General features: G+C 33.8%; 3 protein-coding genes across 10 annotated transcripts; 2 read left to right on the top strand and 1 right to left on the bottom strand.

Moving 5' to 3' along the window:
- Positions 1-2,052: 2,052 nt before the first annotated feature.
- Positions 2,053-8,943, top strand: LOC122596995 (cyclin-dependent kinase G-2-like). 8 transcript variants are annotated; one of them, XR_006323401.1, is made up of 9 exons: positions 2,060-4,198; positions 4,379-4,514; positions 4,633-4,721; positions 4,914-5,025; positions 5,095-5,201; positions 5,682-5,994; positions 6,174-6,253; positions 7,212-7,292; positions 8,495-8,943. XR_006323401.1 is itself a non-coding variant. In XM_043769639.1 (6 exons), exons 1-6 carry the CDS (start codon positions 2,475-2,477, stop codon positions 5,779-5,781), a joined length of 2,268 nt encoding a protein of 755 aa, XP_043625574.1. In that variant the 5' UTR covers positions 2,060-2,474; the 3' UTR covers positions 5,782-6,130. The 8 variants fall into 8 exon arrangements, 2 of the variants coding, with proteins under 2 accessions (XP_043625588.1, XP_043625574.1); XR_006323400.1 differs by having other exon boundaries at positions 8,448-8,943; XR_006323399.1 differs by having other exon boundaries at positions 8,444-8,943.
- A 5,151-nt stretch (positions 8,944-14,094) lies between these two features.
- On the top strand, positions 14,095-16,334 carry LOC122593076. The gene is made up of 5 exons (XM_043765424.1): positions 14,095-14,332; positions 14,850-15,349; positions 15,431-15,680; positions 15,838-16,057; positions 16,157-16,334. The coding sequence occupies exons 1-5, from the start codon at positions 14,095-14,097 to the stop codon at positions 16,332-16,334; spliced, it is 1,386 nt and encodes a 461-aa protein (XP_043621359.1).
- A 3,303-nt stretch (positions 16,335-19,637) lies between these two features.
- LOC122603314 (4-coumarate--CoA ligase-like 9) lies at positions 19,638-23,184 on the bottom strand. The gene is made up of 6 exons (XM_043775992.1): positions 21,980-23,184; positions 21,447-21,636; positions 21,076-21,221; positions 20,325-20,392; positions 20,134-20,236; positions 19,638-20,041 (listed from the first exon to the last, which is right to left on the bottom strand). Exons 1-6 carry the CDS (start codon positions 23,030-23,032, stop codon positions 19,916-19,918), a joined length of 1,686 nt encoding a protein of 561 aa, XP_043631927.1. The 5' UTR covers positions 23,033-23,184; the 3' UTR covers positions 19,638-19,915.
- Between the last annotated feature and the right edge of the window lie 3,217 nt (positions 23,185-26,401).

The following is a 26,401-nucleotide window of genomic DNA, read 5'->3' as shown; positions in this document are numbered from 1 at the left end:
GGGGATAATGGGTTTCCGCCTATGAGTTGTCTTCGAACCCTGCACTCGGGAATGAAAATGATATGGTGGACCAGTGACAGATTAGCAGTAATCCATTTTGCGGTTAAAAAACACGTAAGATGTTTTAAAGAAACAGGTTATTAAAAACCTAACTGGAACGTTACTTTAGTTGTTGGAGTTATTTGGGTCATTTCAATCATTAAGGGATGAGGTTTTTTTTAAAACACTCCTTGCATGGGGTTTTTATTTTTAAGTTAGGTAAGGCTTTTGTTTCGAAAAGAAAAATCCAAGCCTTACTAGTCAAACAAAGGATATTTTTTATTATAGGAGTTTTTTTAACCCTGGGCCTCAAAAATCCCTTAAAATCTCTTTGTCAAACACCCACTAAGATAGTGTTTGTTTAGTCTATTAATAAAAAGTCAGTGATTTAATCAAAAATATTTAATTCATTAAGTCATTAAAAATGTTTGTTTTTTTTATCTTAATAAATAAAAAACAAGTATATTGACTTAATTAAAATTATTTATTCATTCAGTCAATTGATGGTTAAAAAAACAAACAGACTCTATATATTGACCGAGTGTCAAAATCATTGATTTTCTATGTAATTTCGATAAACTAGATATGAAATCCGTAATTGTGTGTAAACTTCAGGGACCATAAGTATAGTTAACTCTTGAAAAATAAAAAATAAAAATAACGAATTGCATTTTTGGTCCCTGTGGTATCACACCAATTGCAACTTTGATACAAACGTGTGCAAAGTGGTGAAACGTATCCCTATGGTATCACATTCGTTGCAATCTTGATCCAAAGTTAACTTTTCGTCTATTTTCTCTGTTTGTTGGGCCATGTGCCACACATGTAATGGGCAAAACTGACTTTTCATACAAAAAGACTATTTTTGCAAATCCAATTTTTTTCCTTAATTGTGCTTCTCTATCCACTCAACCTACCAACCATCATCCACATCTTCAAAAACTACATGCAACGTGGTGGTGTGTGATATTAAATCACTGAGCACTTTCATAGTATTAGCTCAAAATACAAGTTGTAGCAACATCCTTTATTTGTTTATCAATTGGTACTTTTATCGTATTTTTTTTAGATGACCTGTCTAAACACCGCTCTTGTCCATTCATAGCATTCAGGTGTGCTTGGTTTATGTTGATTCACTTCTGAGTAAAAATGCATAAATCTATATAACCACTGTTTTCGTCCGGATCTATCGCACACCAAGATCTGACCACCTATACATATATAAATATATATATATACACAAAGAGAAAGAAAGGGAAAGATTAAAAGAGGGAGTGAAGAAGAGTGACAGCAGCAGTGTGGTGGTGGTGTTTTCCGACGGTCGCCGTCAGTTTGGCGGCGGAGGCGGTAGTTGGCGAAAACCATGATTATCCAAAAATATCAAACTGTTCCAAATCAGGGGGTTTCAATTGCAACTCCGATAGTGATCATGATAGTCTGATAGATGATGATGTAGAGAGATGGAAACAATAAATAAGAAAGAAAATATTGAGATAAGAATGGAGCATTGTTGGGTCACTGTGTCTGCTGCTTCTTGATTGTCTTGATTGATTTGTATCAGTGTATGTGTCTTTAATTTAACATACTATATATATATATATAGGCATAGAAAGAGTCAAAGAGATAAAAGGATGAGAAGTGAAAGTAAAAAGAAATGATGATTTATGTAGTTTTTGAAGATGATGGTTGGTAGGTTGAGTGGAGAGAGAAACACAATTAAAGAACAAAGGAAAAAAAATGGATTTGCAAAAATAGTCTTTTTTGTATCAAAAGTCAGTTTTGCCCATCACATGTGTGGCTCATGGCCTCACAAATGGAGAAAATAGACGGAAAGTTAACTTTGGACTAAGATTGCAACGAGTGTAATACCACAGGGTTACGTTTCATCACTTTGCACACGTTTGTATCAAAGTTGCAATTGGTGTGATACCAGAGGGACCAAAAATGCAATTCGTTCAAATAAAAAAATCTAAAGGACACTACGCGTATAGCGATCCAATTTTAAAACCATAGGCATCTTCCATTCGCATATTTTTCTTTTACGCTCTCAAATCTCCCACAAACAACCGTGTTCCGCCGCCACGTGTACCGCCGGTAAGTTTTTCTCGGATGAATTACTACTGTACCGGTAGAACCTTCTAGGTTTTCCTTTCCTATATATATCATATATAATATATAATTGTTATTATATTATATATATTATATATATATTCGATTCCATTTCTAGGGTTTCATTATAGGAAATTGATAACGCAATTGATTCAATTAGTAATTGAATCGTATATTGAGTTGTTGAATCTAGGTGTTATTGATTTCCGATCTGTGCTTGTTGACCTAGACTTAGGTTTAATTGAAAAGGAATATTTTTTTGCTAGGGTTAGGGTTTATTGAGGTGATTTAGGTATAGTTTGATTGTTATATACATAAATATATATATGAATAAGTATATGGCGGCAGGAAGACATGGAGGATACCGTGATAATGAATTTAGAGAGGGCGATAATGATGTAAAAGGAGAGTATGATCGGTTACGGAATGGTAGTAATTATGAGAGGGGTAAGAATCGGGTTAGGGATAGTAGAGGTGGAGGCAGGGGTAGGCAGAAGGATGTTAAAGAAAGAGAAATGGTGAACGGTGGGGGTCGGGGTTATCGGTCGGTGTCTGGTTTGGGAAGGAATGGGGATGGTGGAGGTTTGAGACGTGGTGATGATCAGCTTAGGTTTGCGGATCGAGAGCCTGGTGAGTTGTCTAGCGAGAGTGGGTCGGATGAAGGTGTTGAGTTGGAAGTAAATGGTAAGAATGACACAGCTTATAAAATGGACAGCAGTTCTGAGTCGTCTTTGTTTAGCAAAAAGAGGAAGTTTTCACCTATTGTTTGGGATAGAGATGATAAGGAAGGTGGTAATTTGACGATGCCTAGATCTTCACCTGCTCTACCTCCTCCACCTCCATTGCCTAAATCTTACCGCGGATTACCTAATGTTGTTCCTGCAGTGGCTGTACAGAATTTGCTGGTAGAGAGTAACGAGTTTCAGAGTGCACATCAGTCTCCAGGTAATAGTCCAATTGATATTTGGAAGCATGATTCTTCTGGATTTGAACCCCATGTTAGTCTGTCTTCTTCACCTATTGAAGAAGAGCTTCTAGGTTTATCTTCTTCTCCTGTCCAGGGAGAACATGCAGGACAACCAGAAGATGAGGATTACGTGCCTGCACGGACAATAAGATCCTCTCGGTGGGCAGATGCAAATTCTCCAGCCGATGAAGGTGAAATTTCTGATGCATCTGGTGATAATAGGGTTCAGCAGAGGAATGAATCTTTACGTGGATCTGTTGAAGTTAGATGGCGAAAGCAGTCATCAAGTCCAGAGGCAGGGGATCATCATAGAGAAGTCTCTGAAGTAAATAGAGGACGATCTTCCGAGTCCGATGAAGATGGCTATCGTGTTAGGTCTTCCAGTATGAGTGATTTTCCTGACAATGATTTGGGAAGGAAGGACCACATGGAGATAGACGACGAGAACAAAAAAGATGGTACTAGTCTGAGCCAATCAGAATCTGACTCAGAGAATAAAGACGACTCTCCAGGCACTCCAGAGCCTGCCCCCACTTCTCAAAGAAGTGTGAATATGCTTCACGGTTGCAGAAGTGTTGATGAGTTTGAGAGGTTGAACAAGATAGATGAAGGCACTTATGGTGTTGTTTACAGGGCCAAAGATAAAAAAACAGGGGAAGTAGTTGCTTTAAAAAAGGTCAAGATGGAGAAAGAAAGAGAAGGGTTTCCTTTGACTGCTCTGAGGGAAATTAATATTCTTCTCTCGTTTCATCATTCGTCAATTGTGGATGTGAAGGAAGTGGTTGTTGGGAGCAATCTTGACAGCATTTTTATGGTAATGGAATACATGGAACATGATCTTAAGGCATTGATGGAGACAATGAAACACCCTTTTAGTCAAAGTGAAGTTAAATGCCTCATGCTCCAGCTATTCGAGGGAACAAAATACCTCCATGACAATTGGGTTCTTCACCGGGATCTAAAGACTTCAAATTTACTATTAAATAATCGAGGTGAGTTAAAGATCTGTGATTTTGGATTAGCTCGTCAATATGGGAGCCCTCTAAAACCATACACTCATTTGGTGGTGACTCTTTGGTACAGGTAAGCAGCTTCATATCTGCAATATTCAATTATTTTTGTAATTAGATTTGTAAGATACCTTGAATATTTAGCAGTCTGAATTGGAAGATATAGCGGTGTGGTTTTTCATTAATGATATGAGACGGTGCACTTATTACATGTTCGTTGCCATAGTCTAATCGGTGTCTTAACACTTCTTAGGGCGCCAGAACTTCTGCTAGGGACAAAATTATATTCTACTGCGATTGACATGTGGTCATTGGGTTGTATCATGGCTGAACTTTTATCAAAGCAACCATTATTTAATGGGAAAACGGAGGTTGACCAGCTTGACAAGGTAAGCTGACCATATTTTTAGGATGTCAGCTGGAACTCCTTTTCTCCATATAGCTTATTGCACTGTCATTATTTGGACCTTTAACCTTGATAGTCTTTGATGACTCTTATTGTCACAGATATTCAAAACACTTGGCACACCGAATGAAGCTATATGGCCTGGGTACTCCAAACTTCCTGGAGTCAAGGTGAACTTCGTCAAGCATCAGTAAGTGTTCACTTTCTTGAATTGAATATGTTCTGTGTTGAAATTGAAGTTCACATTTTCTTATTTGCCACTGTTTTCCCAGGCTTCCAGCTTTGGGTGATTTTCTGGTCTGGCTTTCTAGCTTCTGTTGGTGACAGATTTGTTTACATTGCACATGTTTTTGGTTTTATTCATCACTTCCTTTTTCTGCAGGTATAATTTGTTGCGGAGAAAATTCCCAGCAACATCTTTCACCGGATCACCTGTTTTATCTGATGCTGGGTTTGATCTGCTGAATAAACTTCTAACTTATGACCCTGAGAAGGTAAACTGTTATTAATTGTTAATTACTGCATGCAACTTTTTTCTAAATTAATTTACGGAAATTGTGCAGCGCATAACAGCTGAAGCAGCTCTTAACCATGAGTGGTTTCGTGAAGTTCCTCTTCCCAAGTCTAAAGATTTTATGCCCACTTTTCCTGCTCAGCATGCTCAGGACAGGTATCTTAACTTTAGGTTTGAGACTTTTGATTAATAAACAGCTTACTGCATGAAAGTTTAACTATCCTTCCTCAGTTTTTTTTTTCCTTGGGGGATGGTATTTCTCATTATTTTGGTAACTTTTTTTTTTTGAACGGTACTTTGGTAATTGCTAAACTGGCACATTTCATACACAGGTGATCAGTAAAATTGACACAGATGTGAAAACAACCATTTTGAAAACAACTAACCACTGGTTAGGAAAAAATTGAATTTTGGTACATTAGACTAAAAAGACAATCATTGAACTTCATTAGTTGTCACCTAAAGTAAGAATTTTGTTAATTTTTTTTTTCTTTTAACCTTTTATGGGTGTCAAACTATAGTATGTAACTAAGAATAGAGATTTGTTATGCCATTATTTTTGTAAGCATGTGAATCCTTAGTCTTTTTGGGAACTCCTGGAAATGATTTTTTTGGTTATTTGTTTGTTGCATTCAGGCGCACACGGAGGGTAATGAAAAGTCCAGATCCTTTAGAGGAGCAACGTCTGAAGGAGTTGCGGCAAGCTGAATATGGGACAGGCGGTTTATTTGGTTAGGGTAAAGGGTGTGATGAAGTCTTGACTCTTGATATTAAAAGTCTTGTTTTTTATGATGTACTTACTGATTGACGTTGTTGAGGTGAGAGTCTGTACTGCATGGAATCGTCAACATCAGTTGGAAAAGATCATCCATGCTGTTTTTTAGCAGGCACCGGTCATCATCTGGGTTGGGAGTTGATTTGCTTCCCCTTTCAACTCTATTCATAGCAGGTTGACTTCTTTGTGCGAGTTGTCACTTTTTAGCAGAAGGTTCTTTGGAACTTGTATTTGTAACATATTTTAGCTGGCTTACTGTATACATTTTATGGAATTGAATTTCATACCATAAAATTATGGGTTATTATCATACTGTGTTCATCTTTTCTTAATACCCATATTGTGTTTGCAAGAGGTGGTTGGTGTAGCATGGAGGTGGCATTCTTAGCTTTTCAATGACTGGACAATTTTCAAGAAATTGTGAAATTTCAAGGTAATATATTCTAATATATAATGGAGTGATGTTTACGATATGTGATTGCTCAATAACTGGCAGCTGAGCTCTAATTTAGTGTTCGATTTTGTTTACAAGTATTTTTCTCCTGCTTTAGTAGTATTTTACTTTCTATCTTTAGAAGACAAATTTTAGAATTCACGCACCCTAGTGATTTTAACATCTGGCTGTGAAAGTTGTAATCTTTTTACTCTTTGACACTTGCCAAAGATTGTCTTGTTACACTTGTACTGCCTGCTTTTGAGTGCTTTTGCCTAACATAAAGAAACCACTTCTGTTGCTTGTACAATCCTTGAATGCATTAAATCATGTAGACCAATAGATGGTCTGTTAAAGCTTATTAAGAGGCTATACTTTTGGAAGTTTAAGTTTTTTTATCCCTTTCTTTTAAGTCTGAGTTAGGGTTAATAGTTTTGTTTGTACCTCGTGTATTGCTTGCCAACATCAAAAATCTGCTCGTCTCGTCTTTTGATTGTTAATCAGCAAGCCTCCATCTAGAGTTTCTTGTCGTGGGTAGGCGTGTACTTATCCAAATGTTACTAGGTAAGAGATGTCTGTGATATAAAGGAGGTGGTAAAGTGGGCGATATAGATAGCAAGTTGGAGTGTAGGTTCTGCGTGTTTTCTATATTTTAATAATAAGTTTAAATTTATCCAACCACCTGAATTAAAATAGAGTTGCTTTTATATGGACATTTTTGCATGATATTTGGACGAGCTATATTAAGAAGTGCTTTTTGCTTGTATGTGCCATTATTATTTCATTATGCTCACTAGCACATTATAGACCATAGAGTAAGTGTCTGTTTTTCTAACTATGGAAAATTTGTGACAGATATGTTCTATCTTTGTTTTGTGTTAAAATTTTGTGGTGTACAAGATGTGCAAGCTCTATGTTCCTGAACTTTTATGACATCTATCTGCAACTGTCACTGCAGTACGAAAGCCAGCAGGTTGTGGAGGGTCACCCTGTGCAGCTTGGAACTTAAATTTTTTTCATGTATTTTCCCATTCTTCAGGTATTTTTTGCTTTTCAAGCCTCATCATGGTAACTTCCCATCTCTATGTTTAAGTATCTACCATATCAACTTTACATCACTTTTATCTGTTGGGGACCTCTTTTATTTTACGAAATTCGCTACTTTTTCTTGTTTATGAAAAATGGGTCTATCTTACAGATCACAGTTTTGGACCCGTTTGTTTTTATTTGGAATTTTTTTAATTCTTCAATAGGTCAAACAGGTAAAATCAAAACGATTTGCTCAATGGAAATGGCTCAATTGCCTACATAGTGTATTCTTAATGCACAGAAAATTCTAATTTCTAATCAAAAATCAGGTTATCCTTGGAAAATCTAACTATATTATCAGTAATGTATTATAGTATTTGTCACCTTAATCATTTGTAAATTTCTTTATTGGAATAAATTGTGTCTCTAGTCTAGTCAATTTTAGCTTATGTCAAACAAGCTTCATTTTTGACATTTTACCCAACCCACTCTTTTTGCCACCTCATTTGGGTTTAATTAGGGGAAGATCAATGAGGTGGTAAACACAAAGCCCCCCATAGTAACATGCAAAAACTGTAAGTTTGTATATAAGCTTATGAGCTGTGCTTTGTGCTAGTTGGTCTGAATCGGTAGTAACAAAGGAGTTTAATTTGTAATGAAAAATGGGTAGTTTCAGCACACTTAACAAGGTTGACAATGGTTATAGTTTATCACCAACACAGGTCAATTGGGTTGGAAGTTGTCCAATTTGTACTTTAAGCCTCCTAAATCTTTTTATATCGATGGTTCAATTAGTATTGCAGTGATATAATTTATAGTCTCATACGTGACACATTAATTGTTAATAAAAGTTGGACAAGAATGTTGGCGGGTTGATTTAACAAGTGATTTTGACATGTATTTGATATCAGGGTATCTGCCTATTTGGTTAATAACATGCATCTTGTTTTTCATTGTGGTATATATGTTACTGATATCACTTGATGTTATTAATATGCTGTTTTTGGGTGTTGGTTTGCGTGTTCTAGACCAAAAATTTCCATAGATGGATTTACTATTCATCATAAAATATAGAATTAGACTGTTTGGTGTATCACTAATCTGACAGATAAAAGACAATTATGCTGTTGGATATTAATAATTTTAGGAATGCATAATTAGACAGAACTTCATGACGTACTCTTTAACACAACACCGCTTGGGCAATTCTAGAGGGTTTAGGAGCTGGGCCTGATGCATGTTACTTAACCGGCTAACCCTGAAGAAGCACGGCCTTTAACCCTGGTAATGAATCGGAGCTTATGATCATAGTTAACTGCACCATTGGTTGAGCTTGTCTATGAAGACCACTTATCATTTTCATGAGTCTTGAATCAAGCCACCATTAATTCTTCGTTTTGATATCATGTTCGCCCTTTTGAGTCTCATCATCACGCCCCTCTTTTCAAAATTGAAAAATATATCACCCGCTGTGTATTTGCAAGTGGTTTTTGGTGTTTAAATCTCTTTGTAATTGTGATAACATTGAATGCACACAATCGTTTGAGTTGGGGAGTGTAAGTTTAGATGCATAACCTTATTATTTTCTTTGTTATACATGTATAAAGAAATTCATTAAATATTTGTATATATATATACTAGTCCAATACCCGTACGATGTACATTGAAAATGTTTTAAAAATCGGTATTTTAGTCATATCGGTGTGGAAATTTTTTTCGGTATTACTGAAGATACCGGTTAGTATGACTATTCTTAATTTATTTCATTTTTATTGGTAAAGATACTACAAAACTTGTTACAATTTAACCAAAATAGTTAAAATATAATTATAGTTTACTCAAAAATAATACCAAATAGGTATTTCATAATAAAATATAAGTTTTAAAGTTTACATATAATAAAAAATAACATTAAAGTATCATAAAAACAATTTTTAAAAAATTTCAAATTTTTTTTAAATGATGGAAATACCGGAACGTTAATACCGGAAAATACCGGAAATGCCGGCCGCTATTGAATAGTAAAAATACCGGCAAAATACTGGGCTTAAAATACCGGAGTACCCTCCGATACCGGTAATACCAGCCTGTGTTTATCGGTATTTAAAACATTGTATACGGTAACTATATATATTGTATCATAAAACAAATTTGAATATGCCTCGGTCCCTAGATATGAAATAAATTGTGATTAAAGTTTTACCGGTGATTGAAAATAAGTTATAATAAACAGTAATAATAAATATAATATTAAATAAAGTCTTAAATTTACCTAAAATTTTTACAATCACATCATAACAGCCTTGTGATTTCTGATCATAAATTCAAATTTTTGAAGTCATGTTAATAACTTATTATAAGTAATATAAGTAATAGAAGTTGAATAATTGAGAAAGAGAAAGAGACAATTTTATTAAAGTAAAAACGATCAATCAAATAACGTTATAATGAACTTTGTATCTATAAGCAGAGTTAGACTTTAATTCTAAGTCTAATTAGAGAATTGAATTCATATACAATTAAAAAAGCCAATCTAATAAATAAATAAATTAAAAGGACACATATCGATCAAGGATTACGTCACGTGTTATTTCAAGAACATCTCAATCTTGTTATAATTGATATATATATATATATATATGAAACAACGGATGTTAAAGGCAATTTAAAATGTTTCTACACCAAATATCTAAAGCCATCCATGTCGTATGGCTATAAAATGCTCGCGCGATGCGGCGGTGTGACGGCGACAGTGGCAACGATGGTTGGTGGCGGCGATGATGGTGGCGGTGACCGTGTGATTATTAATCTAAAGGTAATCAAAAAGGCTAGTGTAGTTATTTTTATAGTTGAATAATGTGTGTTGTAAATAATTTCATTAAGGGTATTATATGGATATTAGGTAGAGATATTAAAATGAAAATAAGTACTTAAGTTACTTTTATTAGAAATAACAACCTTCAAGCTTATGTAATACTCGTATTCGATTTTGTTTGCGTTATCAATTTTGGAAACTTAAACAGCTTGTAGTGAAAGTTAAAATTTGATTCACAAATCTTGGAAAGTGTGCCTCGTATGGGATATTGATATGGGGACCTTTAGACTGTCTTTGTCAATCATCGAAGGGACAGCAATCTTTTTCTCGTTTTTGAATTTTTGATTGAATATGAAGTTGAACTTGTTGGTCCACACACCCTGGTATCTTCCTCTTGCAATTCCAGACCCTTTTAGTGATATGTGTGGTTAGAGCCAGTGTGGTTGCAGTTGCACCAAATAAAAACAATCGAATGATTATCATTCTTTTAGCCTTTGGAGTTGAAGAATGATAAATGATTAATTTGATAGATTTATAAATAAAGCCTATGAATCTTATGTTGAATGATTTTTTTATATGAATTTTAGTCACCTATATTGTTACTTCTTACTAATATCTTTTCATGTATGTTTTAGCCGAATCAATTAATCATATGTACGGAGTATTACTATATTTTAATTTTTAATATGAATTTTAGTCACTGATGTTCTTTTTTGTCACTAATAGTTTTTTAATCATGCTTTTAGCCTTATCATTTAATCATTTGTATTATTAGTTTTTAAAGTTAATTACGCGAAAAACTAACAAGAGCGCTTGTCATTGGAATATATTAAAGTTTTTAAAGGGAATCTCATGTTTTTCCCAAAAAATTTCAATTAAGAGAGTTGAAATTTGATGTTATACAGATCATAAATTATTAATATTTGTTATTAACAAAAAAAGTTTAAAAGGTAAATCTTTTAATAGATCTAAATTATGGGTCTAAGAATAATATGAATATAGGTGGTAAAATCAAATGTAAAAATGAAAAAAAAAAAAAAGAAAAAAAGAAAAAAGAAATATGGTACATGATGCATGTCAATTGATAAAATATTTAAGTCTATTAGGTCTAAGTTTTAGAACTATCTATCATCCTTAGTTACGGTATGTGGTTGAATTGAAATTTTCCTAAAAATACAAGTTATGAGTAATATTTATTTGATAATTGCATAGACACCGAATAAAGTACAAGTTATTGAGTAATTATATAAGTGACTAATATTATATGTTTATTAGTACATTATAATGTAAACAACTTAACACGAATTGTCCGTGTGTATGAAACTTCAATAATATGCATTCTATGTAACGATCTTTTAAATCTTGTGCATTGTATATATTCAGGTAAAAATGTCAACCATATAGGTTGTTACGTGTGAGTTTTTTATTGATCCGATACATACAATGCATAAGATTTGAATCATCACATATAATGCACATAATTGAAGTTCGATACACTATGACAATTCATGTAAAATTTTTTTCATTTTGAGGTACCAATCCCTTACTATATGCTCAAAACTAACATGTAATAAAATTTGCTGTTAAAAAAATAAATCTTAACTTTTAATCGGTTATATGTTAGCATTAGGTCTTTTAAACATACTTATAAAATTATCAAATCAATCACATTTATCATATAAAATGTATAATACTCGTTGGTTAGCCACACAAATACACAATGAATATCTCATGTACATATTGATTTAATACAACGGAATAACAAAGGGACAAAAAAGAAAGAATATTATTTGATTGATTCATTATATTTATGGTGGTAACTATAGTAGATGTATGATCTATTATATATTGACTAATCTAATAGATGTGGGAGTTACAAAATAAACAAATCTAGCAAATATGTAGCATCAGGCATATTCTAAAGAGTAGATTGTACTTTTCATTTTTTAAGTTAGCGCGTTTTGTACTTTTAATTTTTTAAAGTGAAAAAATTACAATTTTGACCTTAAACTTGGTAGTTTTTTTTCAGTTGACGTCCTTTGTCACACGGTGTTAAAAAAAGGCCGTTAACAAGCGCTCGTGTTTCACACGTGATGGCACATCCGTCTTTTCGCTTTTCCCGCCTCCTATATAGACCTAACCCCCAGTATCCCTCCCTTTATTCCCTTTATTTATCAATTTCGATCATTTATCTTGCCAAACACCAAAACACACACACATACACAAAAACCCACACAGACAAAAAAACACACAAACACACTCCCATGAAATCGAAAAAATGGTGGGAGATGAAGATAATCCACACAATATATGTCAACCAGATTTCGATTCATCACAAGTAGTTGTATGGTAATATTATTTAATTTTTTTTTTATAAATAAAGTTAGGGTTTTGAAAAATTATATATATGTATATAACAATTAGCGTATATTTTGTTTTTATTTTCTTTGTTAGATATATACCCTGAATTTTTCTCCATGGAAATTAATCATGGCAGTTGTTTTACTGATTATCCTCAAAGAAGATACGTGGATGGTGTTTTGGTCAAAAATTACCCAAGATAATCACCTTTGAAGACTTAGATCAATTATGTAACCAAACTTTCGTTTGTGAGGTTAAGGCCTTGTAAAATATGTTTAGATTCAAAGATGCGTAAAAACAAGTATTGTTAACAAAGATTATGTCGACTTTAAACAAAGAGAAAAAGGTCGTAAATATTCACAAACTATGTAAAGACGATAAAGTATGATGCAAATTATATTATAAGAAACAAGATAAACAAAGATAAATGTAAATATTGCAGTAAATAAAGAGAAAGGAACGAAGAACACCGAGATTTGTTATCGAGGAAAAGCCCTTAATCTTTTAAGGATCGCCGACATAAAAACCTCGGGAGGAAGCAATTGTCCCTGCCTTTGATCTCTTATTAATTATGTTTAAAATGATTACAATGATGAAGCAGGTTGATCGATCTTTCTAAGTGTGAAAACAAAAGTAACGAGAGTTATGTGTGTTTACAAGTGTTTATGAGCAGAAGTGATAATGATAAGTAGATGCCTATTATCGATCAGCCCCTTCGTTTATATAGAGCTATGAGCTAACTAACTATCCGAAATTGTAGGAATCTTCTAGGTCTTCGTCAAACGAACGTTGGATAGTATCTTGACTTGATATAGTAGCCGTTTGAAGATATTCTCCTCGTGTGGAAATCAGTATGAAGTCCGATTATACTAGTAAACTTGGTCTTCCTTACGTGTTGATCAAATAAAACATGTGTTGGATCTTTTTATACCGTTAGAAGTATTTTCCTTAAGCTTTATATTGAATATTCCAGAACCTGTTTATCTCACGTGGAAATAACAATAATACTTAAAACATATCGTTAGTAATATATTAACAAGTAGTCAGAATATTCAACTATGTCAAGATCCTGGGACTTCAAGATCTTGGACCTTCAAGATAATAAAACCTGAAATTTCACCCACAACAGATGGACACAAGGTAATAGCTGATTGGCAAAAATACGAAAGTTATACAATTTCAAATCTTAGAGAAGTTATTGATAGCCTTGGTTATAATCCTATGAGTTTTATGTATTACCATTTTAAGAAACCTGGTGGCAATTTGGATTCAGGGTTAGTTAGTATAATTAGAAAGGATGATATGGACTTAATGTTGAAGCATGCAAAAAGAACTAGGTTCATAGAAGTTTATGTTGAACATGGTAAAAGTACTTTGAATGAACCCAGAACCCCTATTCATACTGGTGGTATAGTGTTTGATCAAGGTGAGTCATGTAGAAAGTTGTTTGAGCAAAATGATGATTTAGTCGAGCCTGCTAATTGGATAGATTTAGAATGTTATGGGAATCAAATAGAGGGTAATGGGGATAATTTAGAGGATAATGGCGATGATTTAGAGGGTAATGGCAGTAAAAGTAAAAGGTATTGCTAATGAAACAAATGAACCAACAATAGAAGAGTTGTTTAATGTAGACATGGGTGACAAGGTGCATGATGTAGATGTTGATATGTCTCATTTTAAAGGAAAGTTTAAAAGGTATGTTGTGAATTGGGTTGGCAAAGGAGTGGAGTCTGTTGTTGGTGAGCTACATGTGGGTGAGGAGGTTCTAGGTATAGATTTTGATGAGTATGATAGTGGTGTGGGTTCTGGTGATGATGAGGTTATAAGGAAGCTGAAAATAAGAAACTTGAAGGTAGAGCATAATTCAACAAGTGAGGGATTTATCAAACCTCCTTTTTATCTTGGACAGTCTTTAAAGATAGAAAGGAAATAAAAACATTGCTGGAGAATCTTGTAGTTGAGAGTAAAAGGGATATCAAGATAGTTAAGAATTACAAAGAGAGGTTTAGAGCTAGGTGTCATGGTGAGATTCCTGGATTGGTTATTAGGGCTGGGAAATTACAAGTGAGAAGGTAGAGGGTGAAGGGTTCAACAGAAGAAGGGGGTCTAGGGTTAGAAGAGGGGGTCAAGGGTTCAACAGAAGAGAGGGTCAAGGGGTCAACAGAAGGGGAGACAAGTAAGGTCAAAAAAGTAAAAAAAATCACATCCCTATGGACCCTACTTGTCTCAAAACCAGAAAAAGATGTTAAATGGGTGGTTAGAACAATGAATGAGGAACACAAATGCCTAAAAACTAGAGATCTCACACAAGCCAATTCTACCTTTTTATCAGGGTATGTGAGTGACATAGTTAGGTTAACTCCTGAAATTTCTGATTTTCTGGTGAAGCACTTCAAGATTTGTTACAACAAAAAGTTCAAATTAGTATTAGTAAGACGGCAGTATACAGAGCTAAAGAAAAGGCACAAAAGAAAATAAGGGGGAATTTTCATGAGCAGTATAGTTTGTTAAGGGATTACATTATGGAACTCAAACAAAAGAATCCAAATACAACTGTCAAGTTAGCATTTTCTTATCGATCTGTGAATCCTGCTTCTACAACTAGAGTGTTTCAGAGGATTTATGTTTGTTTAGGGTCATTAAATCAAGGATTCAAGGAATTAGGAAGGGAAATAATAGGGTTGGATGGGGCATTCATGAAAGGTCCATATCTTGGTCAGCTTTTGACTGCAGTTAGTATGGATGGAAACAATTGGATATACCCTGTGGCATATGCACTTGTTGAAAGTGAATGCAGAAATTCATGGGAATGGCTCTTACAATGTCTTGGAGATGATTTAGAGTTGCCACATAATGTCAATTTCACCTTCATTTATGATAGACAAAAGGTATATTATGTGCAATTTCATTAATTAATTTATTGTTTGTGTTTTATTTTTTAATTTATCATCTATTGGTTATTGTTATAGGGGATCCTGCAAGCTGTCAACAGTTTGTTCCCTAGTGCTGAACACAGATTCTGTTTAAAGCATATCCATGAGAATTTGAAGACAAGGTTCAGAGGATGTGGATTCAGGGATCATTTCTGGTTTGCAGCAACCAGGACAACAGTTGTGGAATTTAAGAGGGCAATGGATGAAATAAGGCAACAAGATACAATAGTTTATGAGTGGTTAAGAGCAATTCCAGTAACAATATGGTCAAGAGCTCACTTCTCAGGTATGCAAATTAGGGTTTATAAGTTATAATTATACTTTATAACAATTTACACTATATTATTGATTGTTTATATACACAACTATGCATGTTAACCTAATTATACTTTATAAGTCATAATTAGGGTTTAAAGTATCTTATTGCTAGTTTATATACACAGGTAGAACAAAATGTGATATACTTTTGAACAACATATGTGAGTCATTCAACAGTAAGTTTGTCAAAGGTAGAGAGATACCTATTATCAGTTGTTTGGAGTTTGTTAGGGAATACATAATGAGAATGATAGTCGTGGTACAAGGAGTCATAGATGTCTGTACGGGTCCACTAACCCCAACTGCAACCCAAATTCTTAAGGTAAATAAGGAAGCAGCTGAAAAGTACACAGTCATTTTTAATGGGACAAATAAGTATCAAGTGACAGGCCCATGAAATGATCAATGTGTGGTTCATATAGGTGAAAGAACATGTTCTTGTAGGAAGTGGGAATTGACAGACATACCTTGTAAGCATGCAGTGGCAGCCATGAACAACATGCACAAATATGAGTTTGATGTAGGAATACCCGAGGACTGGGTACACACTGCATATACTCTTGAAACTTGGAACCAAGTTTATTCAAACAAGATTGAACCCATTGTTGGTGCAACTTACTAGCCTGTTAGTGACTCCTCAATCAAAATTTTGCCTCCCTACCACCACACTCAAGTTGGGAGGCCCAAAAAGAAGAGAAAAAGAGGAGTATTTGAGAATAACCAACCAATTGTGAACAATTGTAAGCTGTCCAAAAAAGGAAGAAGCATTACTTGTGGAAAATGCAAACAAAAGGGTTATGGTTCAAGGAATTGCAAAGGCCAATCAGAGAATTCAAGTCAACCAAGATATGCAATTTCTAATCCTTTAATTTTTGTCTTAATATTGTTCAAAGTATGCAATTGTTCTAATCCTGTATTTTTGTTTCCTAAAGGGCAAGAGCTAGTCAACCAAGAGCTAGTCAATCAACTGAGCCACATCAAACAACTCAAGCAAGTCAACCAAGGTATGTATTTTTGTTTAATAATGTTCAAGTTCACTGAAAATTTCTAATAATGTATTTATTTTTTCAAAGAAAAAAACCTACTCACCAAAGTCAACCAAATCAAGCAAGTCAAGCCTCTAAGCCTACACAATCAAGGCATATGAGTCAACCCTCTGAGCTAAAACATTCAAGCAAGCCTAGCAGTCCACCAACAACATACCAGGCTGAATCAATTAGGGGTCCAATACCAGTTGGAAACTAGAATCCACAAAATTCACAACATACTACATTACATTACAGCCTGCCCAAAAGACATTCATTCATTTTGACTTATGGAAGTCAATCTTTGCACTTCTTCAACAACAAGGAAATTAGCAAACCAGAAACACAACAGAAGATTAATGACCACTTCAAACATCGAGCTTCTTTTTTCTTGTTTTGCAATTTTGCTTCCATTCGGTTCCTGGACCTTAGTAGTCCGGGAATGATATCCACCGATCGTCGACACATGGGTGGGTCAGCCCATGCAAAAAACCCATTTTTCTTTATTTATTAAGACACAAAAAATTAGGGTTTTTTCCACTTACTTGTTCACAGCAAAAGAACCATCTTCCAGGGTTATTGTCAGTCCACGAGCAACGAATACCTATTAATAAACCGCAATAGCAACGAATAGCCATGGAAAGCAATTAGGGTTTTGGTGGATTAGAAAGGGGAAAAAGATGTGTGTGTATATATGTATGTATGTGTCTCTATATATGTGTGTTTTTATATAGAAAGGGGGGGGGGGGCGTATATATATATATAATAAAATAGATAATAAATAAGTGACTGGAAAAGGGAAAAGACGGATGTGCCCTCACGTGTGAGGCACGAGCACTCGTTAACGGCCTTTTTTTTAAAATCGTGTGGCCAAAGGACGTCAATTGAAAAAATCTGTCAAGTTTAAGGTCAAAATTGTAACTTTTATACTTTAGGGATTAAAAATGCAAAACGTGTCAACTTCAGGGACAAAAAGTATAATTTACTCTATTATAAAAAGTCAATTTCAATGTGTTCCCAAGGATAAGGACATTATGGTATGAATAATTGATTTCAAGGTGATTAATATAAAGAGTTAATGTATATATTTTAGGGATTAATCACGGGATACCTAACGTACTTTTCTATTTGTACATAGTTACCTATTATACTTTTTTTATATCGATATATATTATCCACAAACTTATCAAATTTGTACATGGTTAACCATTATTTTCATCCATGCTTCTCTCTCATCTACAAATCTTCATGGTTGCTTCTCTCTCTATAAGAAAAATCCCAGATCTTCATATAAAAAAAAAACAAATCCAGATTTTCAAAAAAACAAATCTTCAAATAAAAAAATAATAGCATAAATCTCAACAGATAACCAAAATAAGCATTATCACAATATATTAAATTCTTTAATTTCACCATTTGACCAAACATGCAAAAGTGGTATTCGATATAAGTTAATAACTTCTTGTCAAAAAACATGTCAGACGCAAACATTTGACCAAGACGATTTCGACTTTGGCTTAAACTGGTCGGACTTTTCTGCCGGAAAAAGTGTTTTACAGTTGTGGGATAGTTTTTGGTTATGGTTAGATTTTGAAGACGATGGATACGATAATTTCGATGAAATCGGGATCTGGGATGTGAACATGAACATGAACAGAAATAGATCGCGACTGCCGCCGGAGATCTCAACAGGCACGACCACCACAAGAAAAAACCTGTAAAGACGATGATCTGCCTCCGCCACATCCACATCGGCAACAACAACAGATCAAAACCCAAATAATAATCATCGATATCAAATCACATGGACGATTTTGTATTGGATTCCAGTTCTTCTTATCGAATCTTGGTGATATATATGGTTGCCAGAATTACATACTATTGTTGTGGGTTTTTGGTGGTTGAATTAGGGTTCCGGCAAAGGTGGTTGAATTAGGGTTCCGACAAATGGTTGCTTTTTTCTAAGATCTGCTTTTTTTTGAAAATCTGGATTTGTTTTTTTTTTTTATATGAAGATATGGGTTTTTTCTTATAGAGAGAGAAGCATGAAGATTTGTAGATGAGAGAGAAGCATGAACGAAGATAATGGTCAACCATGTACAAATTTGATAAGTTTATGGGTAACATATATAAATGAAAAAAGTATAATGGACAATTACGTACAAAATGAAAAGTATGTTAGGTATCCCGTGATTAATCCTTATATTTTAAAAAATAAATATCTAATAGTGTAATTTAAAATAATTCTTTCATCCAAAAATATGTAAAAGCTGTGTGTTTTATTAAATGGTATAGATAAATAACAGGTTTTACAATTTGAATAATAACTTTAGTTAAATTATACAAGTATACAACACATCCTTTGTCCACCACTCCGCCTCATTTTCTAACTTACCATAATTTAGTAAATGAGCCGAGATTTAACCGAGTTTGTACTTCTAAAACTGCTAACGTGTCGTCGTGCCGACTCACAAGATACTCGAAATGACCCAAACACGAGTTCGGCTTATTTGTTTATATTCTCACTCGTTCCCCGTTCCCCATTATTAATTCATTCATAGATATCGTATAGGTATCTTATAATATTCATATTCACTAAAAAATAAACAAATATTAAGTTAGGTTAAGTGGTTTGTACATAATATTAAAAGTTAGAGGTCATGAGTTTTATTATTTATTTTTTTTTATTTACTATTTAAAATTGATAAAAAAAAAAAACACAAAACAAATGTTCACGTAGACAAAGGATGACGTGGCAAATGAAGTGCCACATAAGCAATAAAAAATATAGATTTAAATGTCAATATATCTAAAAAAACATTAAAATTACCAGATAATGCCACATAAGCAAAAAACTTAGTTGACACGAAAGGAAAAATATCACCTAAGAAAAAATTATCTTAGCTATATAAAGAATCCCTTCAATTTAATGACAAAAATCATCAAGACATACATTTCAACTTTGTTTACGTATTAATGAAAGAAAGATAACATTTATTTGTCAACCAATATGACCATCTATAAGTCAAAAGTCAACATTTTCTAAATTCGCTCCGATATCATCTGATTCATTAGCTAGTATTGAAACATTAAACAATACAATGTATTTCGAGAGTAGGTAGAGTCAGGAGATGATATGCCCTGTTCTTGTCGCATACCCATTCCATGAGGATACTACCTAAAGCTTAGAAGAGATATCCGAAATAGCCAGTTTGATCAAATCCTTTCTTAGTACCTTTCCAGGAGCATTCTTTGGGATCGAATCGACAAAACATATTCTTCTTAATTTCTTGTATGGTGCAACCTAGTTTGAGTTTTTTTTTTTTTTTGGCCATTATAAGCTAATTCATGATTGAATTCAACAAAATTAAAGAAGCAAATGACGAAATAAAGTACCTGTTTTGCCACAAAATCTTTCACTTGTGTTTCATTAATGGTGCTCCCTTTTCTTCTAACAACAAATCCCATGGGTACTTGCCCTGCAACCTCATCTGGATACCTACAAAATCACACACATCATACTTACATACATATTTAGCACCTTTATATATGATTGTGTTCATTATGGTAAGTGGTGTAATGCATACGGAATCACCGTTGCTTCAGTTATGTCTGGATGTGAATGTAGAATCTGTTCCAATTCAGCTGGTGGTACCTACATTACATGTACGTTGTTTTAACCGTTTAGAAAGATCATCAAACATTATGGGTCACATTTCACACCATTATGGTCATCAATCAGGGTTGTGTTTTATCTTCAACGGCCGGGTCACATCATTATCTTTTCTAAAAAACGAATGTGGAAAATGTGTCAAAAGTCGAACAATGTTGTTTATTTATACTATATCATTAAAAAAAAAATCTTGTTGAAAGTTACATGAGAAGAATCGCCTAAATGTTTGTAATGATTAAATTATACTTTTAGTCCTTTATCTTTTAAAATATCTCCATTAACTTTTTACATCAATTAATTTTGTACATTAATTATCTACACCATTTGCCGCTGCCTCTACTACCAACATTTCCCCCACCACCACACCGTCGCCGCCATGACCAATGCCGCATTGCGCGGGTACCTTGCTAGTACAATATAATGCATAACGCCTCTTAAATCATTCAATTAAAAAAAATCAGATGATTATTCTATATCTTATAAGTTGGTTGTAATCCTATGACTTGTTTTTAAAGAACTACAAAGTAAAATACTTTTGGATAATCAGTGTTTGCGGTTGATCTGACCCGACCCATACCAAAATCACCCATTCTGACCCGAGTCCAGTTCGACCTGATACCCAGGATGATTTTGCATTTGTCAACAATAAAGGTTAGAAAATCCACCTGATAACCTTTATATTTGATCAGTTCTTTTAGCCGATCCACAACAAATAAGAAGCCTTCATTGTCAAAGTAGCAAAGATCACCTGTTCTCAACCATCCACGTGAGTCCACCATTGTATCTCTAACTTCTTTGTCATTAACATACCCTGATTACCAGAATTTATTTCACCGAAAATATTAAGTATGTTTTAATGTTCAATGATTTTGACTATGTATGTAAGTGCTAATTATTAAAGTTTTGACTGCCATTACAACCCGAAATAGTTTTTAGTTTTACTTTATCAGACTCTTATACGCACGTTAAATATGTACTAGTAATATTTCACTTAAACAAACTAATGAAACATATGCAATTAATTTGTAGTTTGTACCTTTCATAATGAAGGGACCTCTAACCCATAGTTCACCACGGTTCATAGGAGGCAATCCATCCCCAGTTTTAGGATCAACTATCTTTCCTTCACAATTGGCTATAAGCCTCCCCACTGTGCCTACTATCGTGCTCTCATATTGGCCTGCAACTCGTGAGATTGCACCTGTGGTTTCCGTCAGTCCATAAGACTAACAAACATTTACCATGAATCAGTTTTGTATAATTACTTCATTATTCAACAATATACATATATATATATATATATATAGTGGTGGGTTAATTTGAGGACACCCTTCTAAAAGGGCCGGGGACAAATCTCAGCTATTCATTTTTTCTTTTCTTTTTCCGTTTCACTTACACATGTGTAAGTGACATAAAGATATTTTTGTAAATATTGACTCATTTTATTTATTTACGCATATGTAAACCAGTGCTTTATATATATATATGCACACACTGATCGACACACGCATATATAGTTAGCTATAACTGATCAAATTTCAGTTATGCAACAGCTAGATACTTAATTACCTGCACTAAGGGCACATTTGGAAACATCTTTCTAAACTTATGAATAACCGCCACCCTAACCGGAGCACCACCGCTAGCAACACTTTCCAGTGACTTCTTCCAACTAACACCACTCACCAGCCCCTCATTCCTTGCATCAACCAACGCCACCACAACCGGCGGCGACACCGCCAAATGCGTAACCCTAAACTCCTCAACACACCTCACCATCATCCCTAAGTCAAATCTACTCGAAATCGAAACCAAACTATCTCCAAACGCAACCGTCCTCAAACACGTAACAAATCCATAAATATGAAAGTAAGGCGCTGTGCAAAGATACACAGCCGGATTCTCTCTATTTTGAGTTCCGAAAATCGCTCCGGCGATCGTTGATATTAAATTCCTATGGCTTAGTCTAACTCCTTTTGTGTTGCCAGTAGTTCCGGACGAATACAATATCGCCGCTGTATCGGTTTGCAATTCGTTTTCATTATTCGTTGTACATGTGTTTGAGTTTTTCATCGTCATCATAGACTTGAACTCGTTAGAATCGATATCAATGACACGTGGAATACCGAAACTCGAGAGTTTGTGACGTGTCTCGGCCGTTACGAACGCAACGGCCGGACGAGATATTTTAATCTGGTGAGAGAGTTCACCGATGGAGCAGGCTGGATTAGAGGGGGAAACAATGACGCCGATATGTAAAAGAGAGAGATATAGAATCGGAAGGTATGATGAATTTGGGGAGAGGATGAAAGCAGTGGTTCCTTTACAGAGAGAAAATGGTGGTTGGAGGAGAGAGAGTGAGAGGTTGCTGACTAAGATTGGGATTTTTGAATATGGGATGACGTGGCGGGATGTGGCGTCGATGAGAGATGATGACGTAGGGGATAAATTGTTGCGGAGGAGGGAGAAGATGTAATTGGTGAGTGAGCAGGAATCGTTAATATTGGGAAGAGGTGACGGTGGTCTCAGGCTGTGGAAGGTTTTGGTTTTTGAGCAGTAACCATTTTGTGGATTGATTGATGTTGATAATGAAGAAGAATGTGAATTATTTGAGATTGTCATAATTTAATTGTGCGGAGAGGAAACGAATAAAGGTACGCTTGCTCGGTTATTGTCTTGTTCTCTATCTATATATATATATATATCGATAAAATCTATGATTATAATTGTTGCAAATGTGTGTGTCTGTGTGAAGTTATGTGAGGGTTGATAGCAAGAAAGGAAATATATACAAGTACATATATATATATATGCACTTGGGAATGCAGAAAATGGGAATGTGTGATATGATTAGCTAGGCTTATCTTAATTCTGATATTTTCACCTCTTTCTTGTTATCTTATTAGCTAGCACCATGTATGTCACCTACACATTTCTGGAAAACAACACGTTTTTTCTTCTTCACTATTTTATTACTATATTTAACAAAAACACAAATAAACATATATGTTTTTCTTTTCTTTCTTTTAACTGGTTAACAATTCATATGGTCCCCCCAACTCCCCACCCTCTTCGTCTTATTCTCTTTTTCTCCACAAATTAAGACACGAGATATATGTTTTCTTATCCTCGCAATCTATATATATGATCACACCCAAGTTTGGAGATGGTAGGGGTTACGCCTATATAATATCTTAATCTTAATCTTAATATATATTATAAAACAGTTGAACTAATGACTATTAACCAATCAAATCGCTTAATTTCGTCAAATTGACTTTCGCTTATGTCATCATTTAAATTAACTATAAATTAAAAATCATAATAATCATTATCCAAATATATTATTATATTTCGAGTAGTATTTATATTAAATTGTAGAAAAAGTCTCATTAATTTACACATTCTTGTTTTCCATCAATAATTTACACTTTTTAGCCCTAAATACTTAATTCATATTTATTTTTAGCCATCAACTTCAGATGATTTTTAAAAAAAAATTTTAAGTTACAAAAAGTATTTATATTTAATTTTTTAAAGTTACAATTGTCACTTAAATCAATAGTCTAATTATTATCAACTAATATAAAAACAATCATAATTGTTATCTAACTATCATAGGGTAAATGATTGTAGGTATGGTCTCCACGGTAGACGCATGTGTTGCAGATTGCATGAAGTTTTAAATCAATTCATTATGAGATATCATCATCTACAAGCAGAAAAATGAAGTGCATGAAGTAGAAACTATGTGAAATGGGTCAAAAAAAAATTACGAGGAGGCAAATATAGAAGTCACATGTCATACTTATTAGAACGTAACAAAAAAAAATTAGGGACCAATTAAAAGAAAATGGACCTTAAAAGAATTAGCTTATACTCACACACTTAACCATTTTCATCATTAACACAGATATTAAAATCTTAATGAATTTATGCCATATTTAATAGCTCATTGGTAAGGAAGTTCTTCTATAAGGACTTGGATTTAGGGACAGTCAGGTTCAAGTTTAAGAAGATAAGGTTTTTCCCCTAATATGTTTTCGTTCTTTAGGGCGAACTAATTAATAGAGAGTTTTCCCTCCTATTAAGTATTGGTGAGGGTGATCTTTAACATGAATCTGGTTAAGACAACAAAGTTTGAATAATCCGTTGTAATATTTGATCGCACCTTTCAAAAAAAGTACTCCTACTCCGTATAAATTTATCTAACTTCAAAACTAAGTTAGTAATACTTTGTAACTAAATTATAAATAATATGAAACTTCAAGGGTTGAAATAAAACTTAATTAATATACGAGTATATGCTTTTTAAAACCGTTTATTATATGTTACATGACCTACATATTGTGTATTAACATATATAATAAACTAGATTAAACTCATGTATTGCATGATAAGACAATTATGATAAACATTTGTAAATAAATGACTCACATTATACTATCATACAACAAATAAATGTATCCACCGAATTTATGGTATGAGATAAAGATATATCGTAGCATCAAAGATAATGTATATATATGTATAATTAGTTATAATTTTATATAAAATGTAACTATTAATAGATAAACGTTTAAAAAAGTCTAATTTTAATACATAAAGCTTGAGCAAATTGGTTATTATTATTATTATTTTTTGATGTATTTATTACTAACCATTATAATTAACTTAAAATATCACATATCACATATCTAATATAATGCAATGTTTTTGTTAGATCACCATTTCTTTTGACAAGAGGATCTAACAAAACCAATGAATTACTTTCGTAATCAAAACTTTGATGTATTGATTTATTTGATTAAATCATTATTTGAATTTTTAGTATAATATAATTATAATTACAATAACAGAAAAAATAATAAGTAATAATAATAATAATAATAATAATAATAATGTATTGGTAAGGTTTTTGACTTTGGAGAAAACCACCAGGGTTCGAATCTCACTTCCGACATTTGTAGGAGTGGATTATTATTTGGTGGGGGGGGGGGGTCGAGAGTCCTGGGTTTCATCCCAGGCTTGCGTGGTTCGCGCACCGCATACTGCCCAATTGGATGTCACTGTGGTGTCTCGAATGCTTACCGCTAATTACTAACTACTAACTCGTTGTTCAAATAATAATAATAATAATAATAATAATAATAATAATAATAATAATAATAATAATAATAATTAGTCCCAACTATTACTAGATGGGTGCTGAAGACACCTCTATATCGATGGTGAGTGAACTTTGCAACACGATCAATTAATCTGGATGTGACCAGTTTAGATTGATCGTGTATCAGGTTAACTGGAATTAAGTATTGAGGTGACAGAATATTAATACATGCAATAATATAAATGACGAGTACATAAACTGGTGAGACAATATGTAATTTTCAAGTGTATTTTATTTATTACTTGTTTAAATAAAATACAAGGTTGTTGCGGAACCAAGATAATACAAGAATGTAAATATCCTAACAACCCATGAATTACAATTGATCTAAACTTGGAAATTCTCCTAAACAATCGAAACACTTAGAGTTGTGAAATGTTCCTTTTTGCGATTGAGAGAATATTGCACAAGTTCACCAATATTGCAGAATATATGTATTTGCAAAGTTGTTTAAAAAACTTGTGCAAGGACCTCTATTTATAGTCGAAGATTGAGCATGGGGATTTCAACTTCAACGTACAAATATGGTTGACAGCACACAAAAGTATTGTTAAAATAATCCTTCGTGTGTGTTAAATAAAGTAAGACAAAAGGTTACTTTATTCAACCACTCTACATCTTTGTATCTTTATCCAAAGACAATATCATTGTCCGGTTAAAAGGATGTAGAGTAAAAAGGTCCTCCTCGTAATCAGTGTAAAGCTTTGTAAGAGCATTTACACTGGAGGATTCTCCAGTTGATTGATCTGGTAGATTGTCAACTGGGCTTCGCTGCCATTGCCAATCTCTATCTTCCATTTGTTGTCTTTGACTTCAACTGG

The sequence above is a fragment of the Erigeron canadensis genome, chromosome 1 (assembly GCF_010389155.1).
Source record: "Erigeron canadensis isolate Cc75 chromosome 1, C_canadensis_v1, whole genome shotgun sequence".
NCBI classification, from domain to species: Eukaryota; Viridiplantae; Streptophyta; class Magnoliopsida; order Asterales; family Asteraceae; genus Erigeron; species Erigeron canadensis.
The sequence above is the reverse complement of the archived record's forward strand: the minus strand, read 5'-3'. Positions and strand labels throughout refer to the sequence as shown.